The following is a 20,951-nucleotide window of genomic DNA, read 5'->3' on the forward strand; positions in this document are numbered from 1 at the left end:
TCTGAACTCTTCTCTCTTTTTGCATACAGAAGCTTGCTTGAATGTAATAGATTTAAAACTAGTAGTTCTGATTAAATGATGATATAATAACTAATAAATTAAACTCAACAAAAAAATAAAATTTAGATAGTGCCCATGAAATTGCACAAAGTGTAATTTGCGCAATGAATGAATCAAGTAAGGATAAATGATAGATAATGGAAAATATAATAATAATAATAGTTCATTCTTATATAGCGCATATAAGCAAGCTCTCAATGCGCTGAACATTATGGTGGAATGCTAGAATGGTGGTTTTACCTTTATCCTTAATTATGGACAAAATGTGTTGATCCCCTTATAAACAAGATTTGTGATATATGCCAAAGTTGTGTTCCGCTGCACTTTTATTATTATATTTTTCATTAATAACCTCCTGATGAAGAACATTTAAATTTAATAACAAAAAAAAACCATATTTTTATTCATACTTTCACTTTAGAGGTTGTAGAAAAAAACAAAGAAGGTTATGAAAGTGATGTTCAGAGTTCAGAAGGATATGAAACTGAGAGCACCAATTCTAGGTTAGTGTACAAACAGGAACAAAGATGCTGATTTGTAACTTTTTATGTGCATTTTGTTTTGTAAGTGTTCAACATTTATTTTATGTCACTTATGAATGCTTATTTTATTCATTCATTAGTTATTTACTAGCAGGTATAACCACCCTAGAGTGGGTTTCAAATGTAGTTTAAAACCTAAATTCTGATCATTTTGATATATCATTTTCAGACACCAGTATTTTGTTTCAATGAGATCGTTTGTGGTTTTGCATGTTTTTTAGTCTGTATATAATAATATTGTTAAATTTTATATATCAATGTTTCTCTCCTTGAAATTTTATATTAATGTTTATATGTTTGTAATCAATCAACTCGATTTTTTCCAAAGAGTATGAAAATAAAAGGGCATAATAATAAATATAGTCGGGTTATATTCATACAGTACTGACGACAAATCATGTACCATAACCTGCGTTTGTCGTGCGTTAATCAATCAATCAGCCCATGTTTAAGAGAACAGATTTCCCCTGGACAGGAAATGGTAACAACTTTATTTATTCGACCTCACTTCTCCTCGGTGTGTGCAGAGGAACTCTACAATGTGGTTTTGTGGAGCGATTAATGGTCCAGTTTGTAACAGGGATGTACATTAGTTACTGCGCTAAATACATGCATGAATACTGACGTTGTAATACTAGAGAACTGTGTTTGGGAAATGGTAAAAGCTTTATGTTTATATTCAGCCTAGCAGGTGTGTGTACAATGGAGGAACGACGATCATGTTTTGTGAATTTTGAGTGTTTGCGAAACATATTGTTGGGTCATTTCTACCTTGTTTTTTAATGAGTTTTCACAAATACTTAATAAATATGACTTAAAAATATATATAAACAAACTCTGAAATAAAACAAGGTCATATGAGCACAAACAAGCAAACAACTAGTTGTAGTATTTTCAATTACAGACATAATTGCACTTTATGATAAATCAATTTTTTACAAAGTTGATTTAAAATAGGCCTATATTGTGTTATATAAAATGTCTGTTTGATAATAATATATGAACAAAACATCAACAAATTAAAAATGCAATTAGCTATATAGTTGAATTACTTGAACATGAGGAATTACACACAGCAAAAACTTTTTTTTTAAATAATAAAACCCATACTTATTGTTTCGTAATAATGACAGGCCCTGCCCCTTTTGGCTTGTTGATAATACGTCCTTCCAGAGTTTCAAAATAATAAAAGCCCAATAGACAGTTCACTAGAAAACTGAATTACTGAATGCTGTAACGGTTGAGTGAATGTTGGCTGTCCTTTCATTACCTAATTAACCGCGTTTGTCAAGTTTCCAAAAAGAGTCCTTTTTTGTCTAAATCTTGTAGACTATAAATGAAATGATGTATGTATGAGGTATATGCATGGTTGTCCTAATACATACAGAATATAGCAGGAAAATAAGTCATTACACTAATTGAAAAGGTAGAGGGCAGCAGTCATGGTGTAAAGACATGTTTCCAAATTTTCTTAGAAGCAGTTGAAAAATTCAAATGTTTTCGTAAATACGAATGAATCAAGCGGTGGGTTAGTCCGAAAATTCAAATGTTAAGCATTTCACATTTTCCCAAAAAATTGTGTTGCGCGCACGCTTTTGCGCATTTAGCCCGTATGCAGCCTAGAAAGCCTGTTTTTGCGCTTGATTATTGTTCTACATATTTTTGTGATACATTTCTTTCATATTTGATGAATTATGAATGTAAAATAATGACACATGTGCACGTCAAACTTAAAAAATCGTGCGCCTGAATATGGTTAACTTTATGCAAATTTGTGTAAAAATATGCCTATTTTGAATCGATTATAGCTCTTCAGGATGGCTGGTGACCCACTATGTTTTTAACTTATTATAAAGCGCAATGAGTTGTAGATATGAATTTATTTGAAATTTAGATCATAAGTATGTTATAACGTCATCATATGGCCATCTGAATTTAAAAAATTGGATTTTTATCTCTTTCAAAACAGTTCGTCACATTCAATAGAGTGCATATCGCGTAAACGTTATCAATTTTCAATAATTGTAGTACTTAAAACATTCTCCTTCAGACACATGAACTTTATTTTTAATTTGAAAATGTCATCATATTCAAACAATTAAATAAACTTGAGTGGTGTAAAATCAAAACTAACCGTCAACCAATTACAATGCCAATACAGTCAACTGTTGACGCTTGTTGAACGATTTTGATCGATGCATGCTGTTTGTACAATAGTTGTGGTTCAGCTTACTGTAGGCTAAGCCTAATAAATAGCATCTGTATGTTACGATGCGTTGCGCGATAGCCTAACTCGTCGCTGTGACGAGTTCAAATCTAGTTGACATTAATATTTTTTAAACATGCACGTATGTTAACATACAATCGGAAAATGTTGATGTATGCCATCTTATTATACGCTTATAGTGCTGAGTTGTTCCTATTATACGCCATATACATTATGTACAGTATATACTGTATATATATACAGTGTAGCATTGGTGAAATTACGGACTCATTTTCTAAGTTCTAATTTTTTGGTATGATGAAATTATAAAAATAAACTTGTGGATAACAATATCAAAGGATAATGAATTGAGCAATAAAATATAACAATTGGAAGAAAATTTGGCACGTAGAAGGGCATTGCTTAATTTTTATATGAATTCATATTTACATTTCATCAGCCTTCATAATAAATTATAATCATCAAGGTCACCTTTAATTCTGAAGAGCAAAAATATGGTGTAGGTGAAATTACACGACCTACGTTATTCAAGTTTTTACGCGTGATGACGTCATCAAAATGAAAATGTTGACAACTCATGAGAAAGATAATTAATTGAGCAATCATATATACTAAATTTGAGCGAAAATCGGGCACAAAATAACCGAGATGCGCTCTGTTGAATGTGATAATCTATGACAACAAAGAAAAAAACCTAATTTTTAAATTTAAGTGGCCATTTGGTGATATCACAACATTTTGTACGTGAAATGTGTACATGAATTCATATCTATAACTCAATGGCTTCCCGAATAAGTTAAAAAAATTAGGGGTCATCTTGCATTCTGAAGAGTTATTTTCATTTTAAAAAAGACTTACTTTTGACCATTTTCAGAACTTTTGTGAAATTAATGTGCACATTTTGTCATTTTTAACATGCTCGTATAGCGTTATTTTAAGACGGAATAGACTCAAAATCGGTGAATGTACTAAGGATTGTGAGTAGAATGTGATTTATACATCAAATTTTATTTTTTACGCATTTTAAGAATTGCGCGCGCAAAAACGCATTTTTGCGGAGTAATCTCTTGAAACAAGCAAATGGTTTAATTCATGCTTTAAATTGACCTTGAAACCTTGAAATGCGCAAGATTTTATTTGCTAATATTTTTACCTTTGACCTGAAGCTTATGTGTAGTGAATTTTATTCACATGTGATAATGAATTATGGACATATGATTGATAATGTGATTTCACAAAATGGCGTATAAATGACGTCACGGATGAGTGATCACGCTGAAAACCTAACTATGACTAATCTAAATTATTTTTAATATATTTTGAAATTTTGGTGATTATTGACATTTAACTTTTTGAGATAATTGCTGACACACAAAATCTGTACAGAAAGAACTAGAATTTAATTCGTCACTTTGACGAATTATAGGTGATCATTTTTATCATTTTACCGAAATTAATTTTTGTTTAACATGCACGCACGTTAACATACGATCGGAAAATGTTGATGTATGCCATCCTATTATACGTTTATAGTGCTAGGTTGTGCCTATTATATGCCATATACAATATGCACAGTATATACTGTATATCTATATACAGTGTAGCATAGGTGAAATTACAGGCCACACATCATGTTCTAATTTTTTGGTATGATGGAGTTATCAAAATAAACTCGAAATTGACAATTTCGAAAGATAATGAATTGAGCAAATAAATATAAGAAATGGAAGAGAATTTGGCACGTAGAAGCGCAATGCGCGCTCTTTTAAATTTGTATAACTTTGACGAAAAAGATGAAAAAACTACTTTTTAACTTCATCTGGCCATATCTTAACGTCACAACATCCGATAGGCTTGATTTTTATATGAATTCATATCTACATTTCATCAGCTTTCATAATAAATTATAATAATCAAGGTAACGTTCAATTCTGAAGAGCTGTAAGATATTTAAATTTACGGCAAAGTTGAAATTACACGACCTACGTTATTCAAGGTTTTACGCGTGATGACGTCATCAAAATGAAAATACTGGCAAGTCCTGAGAAAGCCAATTAATTGAGAAATCACATACTAAAATTTTAGCGAAAATCGGGCACAAAATAACAGAGATACGTTCTATTGAATGTGATAATTATATGACGAAAGAGAAAAAAACTTTTTAATTCAAGTGGCCATTTGATGACGTCACAACATTTTGTACGTCAAATATGTACATGAATTCATATCTACAACTCAATGGCTTCCCGAATAAGTTAAAAAAATTGGGGGTCATCTTGCATTCTGAAGAGTTATTTTCATTTTAAAAAAGACCTATTTTTCACCATTTTCAGAACTTTTGTGAAATTAATGTGCGCAGTTTGTCATTTTTAACGTGCTCGTATAGCGTTATTTTAAGTCGGAATGGTCTCAAAATCGGTGAATGTACCAAGGATTGTGATTAGAATGTGATTTATACATCAAATTTTATTTTTTTACGCTTTTTAAAATTCGCGTGCGCAAAAATGTGTTTTTGCGCAGTAATTTTTTGAAACATGCAAATGGCCTAATTCATGCTCTAAATTGATCAAAACTTAATTTTGAGCTTTTTAAATTTTTAATGCGCGATTTCACGCGCATGACCTTGAAACACGCAAGTTTTTTTTTGTCTTACGTGGGTTCATCCCACTTTTATTTCCATAAATACATACTGTATATATATACATTAATACATTAACATGTATATTTCGTCTATTAACATTTGTTTTAATCATGCATATTTGCTTTCTTTTTTAGTTCATCTTTTTCATTATTATCTCTTAAAACTTAACTTTTTTTGTTTACAGTTAAACTAATGCTATTCTATTTACATATATTTTTATAGCATAAACATACTTATATTAAATATATTTTTTTTAAATTTTTAAAAATCTTTCATCATCATCATACACATATTTTTCTGCTTGTATTATTTTTACTTTTATGTTAACTCATAACATAATTTATCAACATGTCTTATTTTAAAAACTTTCTGTATTATCTATATCTAAATCTATCTCTAATCTATTCTCCTATTACATGCTTTTTTTTTTTCTAGTTATCCATTAACATACATATTTTGTATTTGTTAACATCCATTTTTTTTGCATTTACATATATTTTATAGCATAAACATATTTTCACTACATTACATTTCGTATTGTTTTCCCTTTCATGTTAACGCATAACATAATTTATCAACATTTCCATACATACTAATATTTTGTTTTCTTTTCTTTTTATTTGTTTGTTTTTTTTTTGGTTTTTTTTTTTTTAACACATGTTATTCTATTATATATATTCCTTATAATTTAACACATATCTACTAATTACTAGTATTAATTTCTTTATATATATATATACACATACATACACACACATATACATGCATATATATACATATATATATACACATACACATGTACACATACACGCATACATATACACATTCATATATATATACATATATATATTTTCTCATACACTTTATAGTTGTTTGTACCCCTATAGTTATTATACAATCCCTTTTGTTCTCATTTAATTTACATAGCCTTGATATCCTTTGATAACTTTGATATACTCATACTTACATAACACATAAATAATATTGTATCTTGTAGCTACTGATTGATATCACAACTTTGACTCTTAAACATATATATATAAATATATATACACACCCGTATATGCATTATGCCTACATCTTTTATGTCATTCTCCTAGCACACCTTATTTTCAATCATTTCATAACTTTACATTTGATTGTCATCTATTTAGACAATATTCTAGACGGTTATGATCTAATTTTTCCCATTTCTTTCTAGCCGCAAGATTATCAATTGCGTATTCAATTTTTCTTAACATTTTAATTTCTTTAGTGAATAACAACCATGTATTTACAATTTTATTTTCTGTTCGAAAAAGAACACTTGCCTTGTAAATACAAAAAGTAAAAATTGATAACAACTCATTAACAATATTATTGGCTAAGCCAAGAATAATATATTCAAAACAAGAATAATCAACAAACGCCTGATTTTCTTTGTTACAAGAGTTTAGCATGTTGTTAAAATTATACCAAAAGGGCGCATTTTTTCCACAGTATGTGCCTTTCGTCTTCTATTTCTATGTTACATCTGTCACACATATCTGAATCATATATCTTCCATAACTTAAGTTTCTTTTTACAACATAAAATTCTATGCAACAATTTAAAATTAAATTGTGCAATTTTACTTATGTGTTTCATACAGTATACTTTTCTATGCCATATTGTATTCCAATCTAAAGAATCTAAATTAAGATCTCTTTCCCATTTCGTTTGAACATTTGGTTCACTGGATTTATTCACCAAAAATCCCTTGTAAAATGTTTTAACTGTAGCGTTTTTGTCATATAAATCATATTTTTTCACTTCTACTACCTGAATATTATCTTTAACATTAAAAAGTTTGTTTTTCCAATGTCTGGGAATTGCCTGTTTTAAACAAAAATATTCAACAATCCAGTTTTTTGATGTCTTAAGTTTATCAACAATTTCTTGTGACGACTTAAAAGAGTTATCATTAACAATATCACTAATTTGTGTTATTCCAGAATCAATCCAATTTTGGTTATATAAAGATTTATTGTTTAGTACAATATATTTGTTGCCCCACAAAATCTGTTTATTAATTTCATCTATACCTTGTGGTTCAGTGTAAAAATAATTATTATACTGTGTACAAATTGATAAAATTTCTTTATAGAAAGTTGGAATGTCAGATAAAAACTTGTTTTTTTTATCTATTTGCGACATTTCCGATAAGTATTTAACAGGATGTAAAAAATATAGCGGAATACACTTCCACTATCCTGGATCTGGGCTAAGTAACCGTTTTATCCAGTTTAATTTTAATGATTTTACAACTAAATTAAAATCATTTAGTTTTATACCTCCATGTTTAATTTCTTGAAACATAATATCTCTTTTTATTTTTTCTCCTTTTCCATTCCAAATGAACTTAAAAATAATACTGTTAACCTCATTTACAATATTTGTGGGTACCTCTATTATACTAGCATTATATATTATTTTGGAGAGTGCTAGTGTTTTTATCACCATTACTTTACCAAAAATACTTAAATTTCTTTTTTCCCAGGTTTTTAATACATTTTTAAAATTTTCAATCTTTTCAACCCAGTTTTTTTTGTGGCATTTTGTTTTATCATAACCAACAAAAACACCTAAGAATTTGACAGGTTCATCAACCCATTGTATTGAAAAAGGTTTATGAACGTTGTTTTTTGAAGAACCTATCCACATACCTTTTGTTTTCATTTTGTTAAGTGACATTCCTGCAACCTTACAAAACAAGTCTACTGTATTTATACAAGCTTCAATACTCATTTCATCCCTAACAATAATTATAGTATCGTCTGCTAACTGAGCAATTTTGACTTCTTGTTCATCATTATACCCTTTTGAAGGCAGTATAATACCTTTACAATGAATATTGCTTCTTATATTGATAGCCATTGGCTCTACAGCTATTAAAAAAAAGTAATGCCGAAAGAGGGCATCCTTGTCTAATACCATTACTCACCTTAAAACTTTCTGATACCCATCCATTGTTTGTAGTAACTGACTCAGTATTGAAATAAAATGTCTTGACCCATTGTATTAGGTCCTGACCAAAACCAAATCTTTTCAATGATTGGATTAAAAATACTCTATCTATTTTGTCAAATGCTTTAGCAAAATCTAGAAATATTATAGCACCTTCTTTATTAAAATTATTGGTGTATTCTAATACATCTTTAACAAGCCTTATATTTTCACCAGCAAACCTTCCTTTAATATAACCTTTTTGATCAGTATCTATTATGTCACCAATTACTAATTTTAGTCTATTTGCAATAACATTTGCCATAATCTTGTAATCTATATTAAGAAGAGTTATTGGTCTCCAATTTTTTAAGTCTTCTCTTTTACCATTTTTGTACAGTAAGGAGACTACTCCTCTCCTTTGAGAATTTGACAATTGTCCATTATTAAAAGAAAAATTAAAAGCATCACAAACTAAAGAGTCAAAAGAATTCCAAAATTTTTGGTAAAATTCTACTGACAAGCCATCACTGCCTGGTGCCTTATTAAGTCTCATTTTATATAAGGCATTTTTAAATTCTTCTATTTTTATAGTCCCTTCACATTTCTTTTTTTGTTCTTCAGATAATACTTTGACATTAGTTTTATCAAGATAATTTAGAATATCTGAAGTTAAAGTTTCAGATGATTCATTTGAATTTTTCTTTTTGTATAAATTTTTTAAATAATGTACTTGTTCACGAAGAATTTCATCAGTATTGGTAGTGTATTTACCATTACTTTTTAGGACTGCTGTGATACATTTTCTTTTAGCTTTACTTTTTTCTAGACCTATAACAAATTTTGTATTTTTTTCACCCTTTTCAAACCATTCTATTCTTGACCTTATTTGAGCACCCTTTGCTTCTAATGTATATATGCCTTCCAGGTCTTTTGCTTTATTAATTAAAATTCTCTCTGTTTTCTCATCATAATCAGTTTCTAGTTTGTTCGTCAGGTCTGAAATTTCTTTTAACAATTTTTCTTTATCACTATTTCTTGAATGCTTTGTTTTTGCTCCATATCTGATTGAGAACTCTTTTATTTTTACTTTCAAGTGCTCCCAAAGTAATTCTGGATTTAAATCATAATAATCATTTAATAAGCTATTATTAAGTTTCCATATTCCAGGACCCTTTCTTTCTTGATTTGTCTGAATTTTGAGTGATATTGCTAGATGGTCAGAACAAATAGCAGGTCTGATATCAGTACTAATTATTTCACCATTTTTGCACATAGAGTTTGAAATGCACCAAAAATCTAGCCTTCTATAAACATTTTTCCGTCTCCATGTATATTGAGATTTACCAATATTATTATTTCTCCATATATCTATGAGGTTGTGTTTATACATACAATTTTTTAATACAATTGGTGAATTGTCAAAATTGTTTGCACTGTTTTTTTGGTCAATACTACGTTCTAATATGCTGTTCATATCTCCTCCAATTACTATATACTGATTTTTTATGTTACATAAAGAATTAATTTTCTTCTCAAGCTTTGTAAAAAATAAAGCTCTTTCTTTATAATTGTTTGGTGCATAAACATTAATTAAATTTAAAACGGTACTTTTGTGTTTAAAGCTTACAATAAGTATTCTGCCTTCTGCGTCAACATATTTTATGTTCAAATCTTCTAAATCTAAGCCTGGCTTAAATAGAATGGATACACCCCTGCTATTTGTTTTTCCAAAACTATTGCAAGATTCTCCTTTCCATATCTTATTATAAACATTAATATTTGCTTTGTCAAAATGGGTTTCTTGTAACAAAATTATATCAGTTTTTTGCTCTTCAAACCACTTATATACTTTTCTTTTTCTTTTCTTAAAACTATCTCTTAAACCATTAACATTCAAAGAGATTAGTTGTAGAGGCCTTTTATGATGTTTTCCATCCATTATTATTTTTTTTTTCTTTGTTTTATAATTTTTTTTAATTTATTTTTTTTTAAATAAATAAATTGACTGTACTTTATAATACATGTAAAAAAAAAGTGTCATTATAACATAACACCGTCTTTTAACTTACAGAGTCTGATTTCTTCTCTTTCTTTTCTAGATTATTTTCACCACTGTTTGTATTTTTCTTTCTTTTGCTTGCAGCAAAACTTTGTCTAGCCGCTGCAGCACCTTCCGATGTATCTTGTTCGGGTACAATATTTGTGGCAAAGTCTGTAATCGGTCGCATTCCTTTCGTACTTTTCGCTGTTTTTTCTGATGTTTTGGTTTCTTGATCCTCATTTTTCTTCCCACTCTTTTTTGTTTTCTTTTTCTCTTTTTTTGATGCTTGAGTTGAATGCTGTCCTGGCTGTGTGTCGTCATCGCTGTTAATTGTTCTTACCCTTTCGATAGCTTCTCTCATTATCTGTTGCACTTTCTCATCCAGTTCCAAAGAATCTGGAGCGTTTCTTGGATTTGTAGGTTTAATTAGTAGATCTTCTAATACCTCGATTACGCTTCTCTCTTTTTCTGTAGGTCTTATTTCTTCTGCCTCTTCTGTATGAACATGGTCATTGCTTTCTACTATCTTTATCTGGACATTCTCATCTTCAGCGTTGGCATTCTCCATTTCCGTAAGTGGAATTATGTCAGAGTCGTTGGTATTTGCTTTTTCATTTAAAAACTCCTGACACTTATTTGAGACATGTCCAAGCTTGTTACATGTGTAACATCTTATTTCTTTTAACTTTGTTGGACATTCATATACTTTATGACCCGGCAAACCGCATTTAAAGCATTTCATGTCATCTTTCTGGTCCTTATGAAAGAGCCTTGCATTGAAGGAATTAACTTTAAAGAACCTTGGGAGGCTGTCTTTAAAGGGTTCAACGAACACTGCATGATCTCCATTTAGAAACCGAGATAGCTTTCCATTTATTCGGAATTTTATGTATTGCACTTCGCTAATTCCCTTGCATCCAAATTTTTTCAGCGCGTCTGTGATCTCCTCGTCTCTTACAGACAGAGGTATGTCTTTGATCAACAAGCGGGTTTTTATGTTTTCTCTTAAAAATGGATTTCTATCATGTACATTAATGAGTTTACCTTTGATGTTCAGCCCTGATGTTATAACTTTCACTCTTTCAGCATGGTCATTAACATATATCCTCCATAAATTCCTCACCTTTTGGGCTCCGACTAGAAAGTCACAATTTATAACTTGATTCAACGCAAAGAAAATATCTTCTTCCTTTAGGTACTCATCTTCCTTAGATATAATATCTTCATCTTTTACAAAGATCGGTTTAACATTATTAATATTAGGATTAGCACCGTGTTCTGAAGTCGCCATGTCAACTTGCGTTTGACAAAACAATAGGCTTTACTCCTTGCTTATTGAAGTGTGACCGTTGCGTTTGACACGAAGAAAGGAAAACTAGATTTGAACTCGTCACTACGGACGAGTTAGGTTATCCGCAGCGCAAAGGCCACGTCATACGTTAGAATATTGCAAACAGAAAAACGATTATGCCATTAAAACAATTTCAGTGTGCTCTCTATTTTGTGTCACGTCTAAGTATATACAGTATACATACTGTATACATACTACATACTGTGCCGTATAGGTAAAAATAAGTGATCAAAGTTATTTACGCTTTTGAACATGATGACGTCATCACAATTTTAAAAATGGTGAATCATGCGAATGGTAATTGATTGACCTAGACAATATAAAAAAAATGGGGAAATGGAATACGGATAAGTGGAGATGCGCTCTATTAAATGTGATAAGCTATGACGAAAGATACAAAAATCATATATTTTATATTCAAGTGGCCATACGATGACGTCACAATGTCTGGTTAGCCATATTGATTCATGATTTGATATCTACAACTCATCAACTTCCAGAATCTGTAATTTTAAAAAATGTCACCACGTAGTTTGAAATCTATGACATTTTAAAAAAAGGCATAATTTGACAAATTTTTGAACTTTTTCATCAAAAACGCGCGAAAAATTGTTCAATTTAACGTGCTCGTATGACGTGATTTTAAGTCAAAATTGTTTGAAAGTTGGTAAAATTACTAGAAAAGGTTGAAAAAACAAAAATCAAGCAAAAAAAAAATGATGTTGCGCTACGTGCGCACGCGCGCATAAAAAATTGCGCACGCGTCTGAATTTTTGAAATGCTCAAAATGACATGAAACGCGTAGAAAGTTGATTAGAAATTGATTTTTCGCATTTTGAAATTTTAAACGCGCGTGCGCGCGTAACTTTCTGTGAAACATGCCATTTTTAATCCATAGAAAGTTTGCGCATGGTATGACTTAAATTTTCACAAAGTTTCAATACAAAATGACTTTTGGTTTTTAATCTATGATCAATCATTGAAATTCATAAAATCGCGCGTAACTTGCGCTGCGCGACTCGAAATTCATAAAACAAAGTTTCTTGCACATTTACAGCTACAGGTCAATCTTATGACAAAGTTATACAATCTAATGTTGGCCAGAATTAGAGATATGCGTGCAACAAAATTCGTGGAAAGAAAGAAGAATATAGAAAAACTAGATTTGAACTCGTCACATTGACGAGTTCGGGTTATCCGCGCAAACGCAACATGCACATACTTAACTATATGTCCCTCGACAATTATTATGCCATCCTATGACATGAAATAAATATGTTTACAGTGCTGAATTGTACCTATTATGTAGCATACACCATATTACAGTATTTTACAGAATAAACTGTATATGTTATATACAGTGTAGCATAGACGAAATTACGAGACCCATCTTTTAAATCTAATTTTTAACACGATGACGTCATCAAATTGACATATAAAGATAACAATTTTAGAAGATAATTATCTAAAAATTTACATTAAAACAAATTTGAAGAATTTTGGGCACGTAAAAGTGAGATGCGCTCTCGTTTAAACGCAATGAACTTTTACGCAAGAGATGAAAATATGACTTTTTGAATTCAACTGGCCATATGATGACGTCACAACATCTGATTGGCAAAATATTCACATCAATTCGTATCTACAATCCAATAGCTTCCAGTAAACGTTTTAATCATGATTATCACTTTTTATTCTGACGAGCTATAACAGATTGAAATTTACTGTAAAGATGAAAATAAGTGACCCACGTTATTTACGTTTTTAGACATGATGACGTCATAAAAATTAAAATATTTTTAATTCATGCGAAAGATAGTTGATTAACGTAGACAATATTAAAATTTCGGGGGAAATGGAATACGTATAACCGAGAAGCGCTTTGTTGAATTTGATGAGCAATAACGAAAGAGTAAAAAATCCTATATTTTACATTCGTGTGGCCATACGATGACGTCATAACATCCGAGTGGTAAAGGTTCTGCATGAATTCATATCTACAACATGTCTGCTTACATATTAAATTAAAAAAATTGGGGGTCGTGGATGATCCTGAGGAGCTATAATAGAATAAAAATAGGCTTAATTTTGACAATATGTTGTCACTTTTGCAACTAAAACGCGCGCAAATGGTCTAAATCAACGTGTTCGTATGACGTCATTTTAATTTGAAATGATGTAAATCTTTTTTAAAATGACTAGGAAAGGCTGGAAAATCATAATTCAAGTGAAAAAACATGATTTTTATGCTCCGTGCGCACCATACGCGTAAACTTTTTCGCGCGCGCGGGAATTTTTGACATGCTCAAAGTATCATGATCAGCGTAGAAAGTTGATTAGAAATTAATTTTGCGCATTTTGAAACTTTAAATGCGCGTGCGCGCGTAACTTCTTGTTAAACATGCCATTTTTAATCCATAGAAAGTTTGCCCTTGATATGACTTAAATTTTCACCAAGTGTCAATACAAAATGACTTTTGGTTTATAATCTATGACCAAACATTGAAATTCATAAAATCGCGCGTGACTTACGCTACGCGACTCTAACGTCATATAACGAAGTTTCCTGCACATCTACAGCTACAGATCAATCTTATGACAAAGTTATACAATCTTATGTTGACAAGGGTGAGAGATATGCGTGCAACAAAATTCCGGGAAAGAAAGAAGAACAAAGATGATGAAAAAAAAGATATTTACAATCACATGGGTTATCCTGCAACTAAGTTGCGGATAACCAAAAAAAAAAAAAAGAAAAAAAAAAAAAAAAAAAAAGATCCTGACAATAACAAGGGGTTATCCGCCAAGTGCGGATAACCAAACAAAAAAAAAAGCTAGCCCGTTGTTAGGGTAAACAAAAACGGGTTTCTATGATCGTTTTCCACTGATCGAAAATCGGCGGTAACAGGGACAATAGATCGTATCTTGGCCTATATAAATTATGTTGCAATATGAGGCCTAAACCATCCAAATGTGAAAAATAAAGCACAACTATCATTCACCTGTACTATTAAAAGCAATCTATGAATCACAAATGATCGTATTCCTTTTAAATTATTTACAATTTAAAGATTCTAGTTAAAGGTAGCCTAAGTGTACTTGTACTCTTAAAGCGCCCTCCGAAAGCCCAAGTTTTTATTTGCTTATATTTTTACCCTTGACCTGTAGTTTACATGTAGTGAATTTCATTGATATGTGATAATGAATTATGGAGATATGATTAATAGTGTGATTTCACAAAATCGCGTATTATTGACGTCACGGTTGAGTGATCACACTGGAAAGCTTATTATGGTTAAGTTAAAGTATTTGAAAGACATTGTACAATTTTTGTGATCATTGCTATTCAACTTTTTGAGATAATTGTTACACAAAAAGTGTACAGAAAGAAGAATAATAACAATAACAAAAACAACAATAAAGATTTTGTACAATAACAATAGGTGATCATTTTATTCTAAATGATCACCTAACTAGACATGAAACTCGTCACAAGTGGTGCAACATGGACGTTTAACGACGTACCTTTTAACATTAAGGGGATAGGCTGAGGACAAAAGGAAGTGTTCACGTTGGCATTATGACCTTGAACTGAAGAATATGTTGTTATTGCTGAATTCTATTATTTTGATTCATGTATAGTATACACAGTATAATCTGTATCCATATCACATACAGTGTAGAATAGGTGAAATTACGGGACCCGCTATTTATTGCAATTTTTAACATGTTGACGGTTTTAAAATGAAACCCGAAGGTAGCAATTTCGGAAAGAAATTATCTCACCAACAACATATTAATGTGTAGAAGAAATTTGAATACGTGAAATATTGATGCGCGCTCTTTTAAATGTAATGAATTATGACGCAAAAGATGAAAATACAACTTTTTTTTATTTAACTGGCCATATGATGACGTCACAACATCCGATTGGCAAAATTTTTACATGATTTCGTATCTACAATCCAATAGCTTCCAGAAAACGTTTTAATCGTGATTATCACATTTTATTCTTACGAGCTATAACAGATTAAAATTTACTGTAAAGATGAAATTAATGCAACACGTAATTTAAATTTTTAGGCATGATGACGTCATAAAAATTGAAATATTTTTAACTCATGCGAAAGATAGTTGATTGACCTAGACAATATCAAAATCGGGGTGAAAATGGAAACCGGATAAGTGGAGATGCACTCTATTAAATGTGATGAGCTATGACGAAAGATACAAAAATCCTAAATTTTATATTCGCATGGCCATACGATGACGTTACAATGTCCGGTTAGCCATATTAATACATGATCCGATATCTACAACTCATCAACTTCCAGAATATGTCATCCACAAAAAGTTGACCGTGCAGTTTAGAAATTACGACTGTTTAAAAAAAGGCATAATTTTGATGAATTTTTGAACTTTTTCATCAAAAACGCGCGCAAATTGTCCAATTCGACGTGCTCGTATGACATAACTTTAAGTCGAAATTGTTTAAAGTTGGTAAAATTACTAGAAAAGGCTGGAGAAACATAAATCACACAAAAAATATGTTTTTAATGCTACGTGCACACCGCACACGAAAGAATTTGCGCACGCGTGGGAATTTTTTAGATGCTTAAAACGACATGAAGCGCGTAGAAAGTTGATTAGAAATTAATTTTGCGCATTTTGAAATTTTAAATGCGCGTGTATGCGTAACTTTGTGTAAAACACGCAATTTTTTTTCTACAGAAAGTTAGCGCATGATATAAATTAAACTTTTGCAAAGTTTCAATTTGAAATGTTATTTGGTTTTAATAAACAACGGCTCATTTTAAAGCTTATTAAATATATCTTACGAATATATAAAAATCTAAAAAATTATTATTTCCGACACTACGCCTATTTTGTGATGCCATGCCTCATATATTAATCATAATTATAATCACTGTTGGTTAAAATTTAATATATATAAGATTTAACCTATGTTTAGCCAAAATTCTACTGACAGTCCTCTGCAGGCAGTCCCAAGTTAGCTTGATTGAGAATCGAAAAACATGTGCCTACTATTTTCTTTTTCCGTTTATCAATTCTCAACCAATCATTTTAATATTTAAACAATAGGTACTTCAACATTATATTTTCATATTATTTGTGTCTTTGATTTAAAATATTGCATCAACCTTACCTACCAAAAAAATGAAGACAATTTTTTAATGTTCACCAATTCTGTTCTAGACATCGTAATGCTTTGTTGTTGTTGACAAGCTACAGCCCTTGCATTTCACTTGGGCAGCCAATCTAATTGTCAATCACCTCAGGTTGTCATGGAAACTCCAATCAAAAAGCATCATACTTTTAGATCTCCAAAAATGGGCGGTGATAAACTGCAAACAAGCAATCAAAGGGCGAGAATCTAAAATCGTTCAACTGTGAGCCCTCATAGACTCTCTTTTCCCAGACATTTTTTATAGTCGAGTTTACAAAGTCGCAAAACTGTCAGCCTTAGATACTATAGCTACCGCGATGAAAAAGCTTCTTAATGAGTATATCCTCCTGGGACATAGCTGGCTAGAGCCACGGCGCGAAAAAGTAGTATGAAAACATTTTCTCAAAAATAAAAGGAGGAAATTGAGGGGCCATTAACAACTGATGAAATATTACAAGTTCTAAAAAATATGAAAAACAATAAAAGTCCCGGAAAAGATGGTTTCTCCGCCGAATTCTTTAAATTTTTCTGGATTGATATTAGTGGCTACTTAGTTAGAATGCTCGATTGGGTGTATAATAACGGAAAACTATCTCAATCTCAACAAATTGGAATCATAACGCTCATACCTAAACCGAATAAACCAAGGGACCTTCTAAAAAATTGGCAACCTATATCACTATTAAGCATCACCTATAAGTTAGTGTCTGGGTGTATAGCTAATCGAATAAAGAATGTATTAACTCATATTATAAGTAGAGAGCAAAATGGTTTTATGCCAGATAGATTTATTGCCGAAAATATTAGACTAATGAATGACATTATATGTATTGGTGAACAGTTAAAGATTCCTGGTATGCTATTATTAATTGACTTTGAAAAAGCCTTCGACTCTGTTTCACATATATTCATTGATAGAGCCATGGAAATGTTTAACTTTGGTGAGTCTATTAGAAGGTGGATTACAATCTTTTATTCAGAAATGTATTCCTCAGTTAATGCTAACTGTGCTATGTCGAATCGTTTTAAAATTAAAAGAGGCTGTAGAAAAGGGGACCCTTTTCTCCATATATTTTTCTAATTTGTGCAGAAATATTGAATAATTTAATAAAGCAAAACAACCTAATTAAGGGAGTTAAAATTAGAGATGAGAAATACACAATATCTCAATATGCAGACGACACTACCATTATACTTGATGGGTCTGAAGCATAAAATTCTCTTCTGGAGAGAGGTAATAGATGCATGGAGTAATTTTATTTCTATTCATTATCCAAAATCTGTTGATGAGCTATTACAAATGCAAGTTTGGAATAATGAAGTAATAAGAATAGGCAACAAATTTATAAATTTGGAAAAAAGCAGGTATTTTGTTTGTTAATGATTTAATGAATGAATTTAATAAACAGCAATGAGCAATTTATGAATAAAAAAGAAATATAAAGTTAATAGGATTAAAAGGGCTTCTTATGGAAAAATGTAAAAATTTAATGACATGTGAAATTAAAAAAACAGTTTTGCCAGATATTCCATTTCATATAAAAGTACTCTTTCAACAAAGAAAGGGTTGTCGCATTTTTTATGATGTTCTAAACAACTCATTGTTTAAATCATGGAAAGCACAAAAGAAATGGGCAGAGAATACGACCAATGGAAAACAATCTAACCATAGCTCCACATACGTGTACAATGAATATTGTTTTAATATATTTTCAATATAAAATTTTAAATACAATAATTGCAACAAATGAACAATTATTTAAAATGAATATAAAAGAAACTTCAATGTGCTCATTTGGAGATGGTCAAATTGAAACCATTAAGCATTTGTTCTGTAATTGTCCAATTGTAAAAAAAAAATGGAACCTCCTCCAGGAAAACATTTTTGAAAAAACTGCAAATTATTTTTAGTAAAGAGAGCATAATTTTCGTATACCAAGAATTTTAATTTAAAAGCCATTAATGCAATTATTCTAATAGTAAAATCATGTATTTATAAATGTAAACTAGTTAAATGTAAGCCAACTATAAAAATTTATTTATCATCAACATTTTAAGGACAGTATTTTTAATACAAAATGGATACAATTCGAAACATTTATAAATCAAATATGAAATTGTTAGAGGTTAGAATAATTTTTATGAACCTTTATTTAATTTAGGGCCTATAAGGAGATGGATATCTATGTTGTTTTTATTAGCTTTTATTTTAAATTTAATTTGATTATGTTTTTCCTTTGTAATGTATAATATGATGAAATAAAAAAAAATGAAAAAAAAAAATTACACTAATTGCCAGTTTTCATCTTTCAATTATAGTTGCAATTCTGATGCAGATTATCACACAGATAGTAGCAGTTCATCCCCACATCATATACCTAGTACAGATGAGAACAGTTTTGATGATGGATATGCAGCAACACAGTAAGTTTTACCACCCGAAAGGGGACAAATTGCCATCAAACTTTCACGAATCTGGAAGGTAATCAATCAGGATAGGAAACGTTTTCGAGATATAAGGGGTCAAAGTTCAAAATTCAAAATATAATATGTATAATAACCAAGTTATTAAAGCACATGTTGGTCTTAGGTATCTATTCAATCACTTGAATCTGTGATTAAGAGTCAAATGTCAATGTTGACCAATCATAGAACTTACCTAAAAAACAAAATAGTTGACATAAGGTCAAAGTTCAACATTTTAATATGCATATTAGTTGTCCAAACTATGAGACCGATGGTTTTACAAGTAATCAAATTATTTGATCAGTAAAGTTATTTTATTTCAGTGTTCTCCCCAGGATTCACATCAAGCATCACGCTTCAAAGGCCTGGGGAGAACACTGTATTTGATATAACTTTGATTAATATAATTATAATACTGTAATTAATCAAATCAGACTGTTAAAATGTTATGCTCACCTTAAATAAAATAAATGGTTAAAGCAAAATAAAACTTCTAACTAAAAATTCATTTTTCAAAGATTGGTCAGAACATAGTGGCAGGCCTGCAATATACATTTTGAGGCTGTCCAATAAACTGATTTGATCTGCTTCTTTATGTTGGCAATATATCTTTTTTTTTATTTTTCTAGGCACTCAGATAACTGAGAATAGGGACTTTATGAATAATTTATGCATGAGCTTTAAACTAATTTTCGTCTTATTTTTTTGAGGACAAGAAAGTTAACATTTTATCGTTTATGAAGAACAACTAGAAATAATTGCATATAACCTTAAATATACAGTTCAAATTAAACTTAAAAGTGGAATTTTCGAAAATAACAATTGAACTTCTAATTTAATTGTTTAACGAAATAACATTTTTATTGGATTAAAATGGCTGTGTTAAAAGCAATAAAAAAACATGGCGTTTTAATGCGTGGCCCCTCGCTAGGAAGACTAGGCCTATGCTGTATCACCAGAGAGAAGCTATTCAGAAGGGTGCAGCGAGACAGGGGAGGGAGAGAGATACTGCCGATCGTCTTCGCGCAAGGGTGCGTAACTAATAAATGGCTATGTCGGCTGTTTATGATTTTACGCTCTAGAAAAAAGGATATCCGTCGTCCTTTGTTGAAAAAGTTATAAAATGTTATGTTAACACATTTAGAGATACGCGAGACACAAAAATTGGAGAAGGAAATTTAGATGCGTAGAATCAAGATGCACTCTCTTTTAAATGTGGTGAACTATGACAAAAAAAAAGATAGGCACAATTTTAACATAAATTCATATCTACAAGTTAACAGCTTCCAGAAACATGGTATTACTTTTCATTCTCAGAAGCTATAACAGATTGAAATTTACTGTATAGATGAAATTAAGTGACCCACATTATGTAAATTGTTAGACATGATGATAAAATTTAAAATATTTTTTAATGATACGAAAGATAATTGATTGACATAACATCCGAGAGGTAACAATTTTGCAT

General features: G+C 30.6%; 1 protein-coding gene across 2 annotated transcripts in view; it reads left to right on the forward strand.

Annotated features, from left to right (window-relative positions):
• Window positions 1-20,951, forward strand: part of LOC144844447 (histone-lysine N-methyltransferase SETDB1-like) — a 258,872-nt gene that overhangs the window by 102,096 nt on the left and 135,825 nt on the right. For both annotated transcript variants that reach the window (XM_078701370.1, XM_078701379.1), the window contains 2 exons: window positions 482-563; window positions 19,337-19,441. In XM_078701370.1, the coding sequence (XP_078557496.1) occupies window positions 482-563; window positions 19,337-19,441 (187 nt within the window). The remainder of the gene's footprint in view (window positions 1-481; window positions 564-19,336; window positions 19,442-20,951) is intronic.

The sequence above is a fragment of the Antedon bifida genome, chromosome 1, assembly GCF_963402885.1.
Source record: "Antedon bifida chromosome 1, ecAntBifi1.1, whole genome shotgun sequence".
In the NCBI taxonomy this organism is placed as follows: Eukaryota; Metazoa; Echinodermata; class Crinoidea; order Comatulida; family Antedonidae; genus Antedon; species Antedon bifida.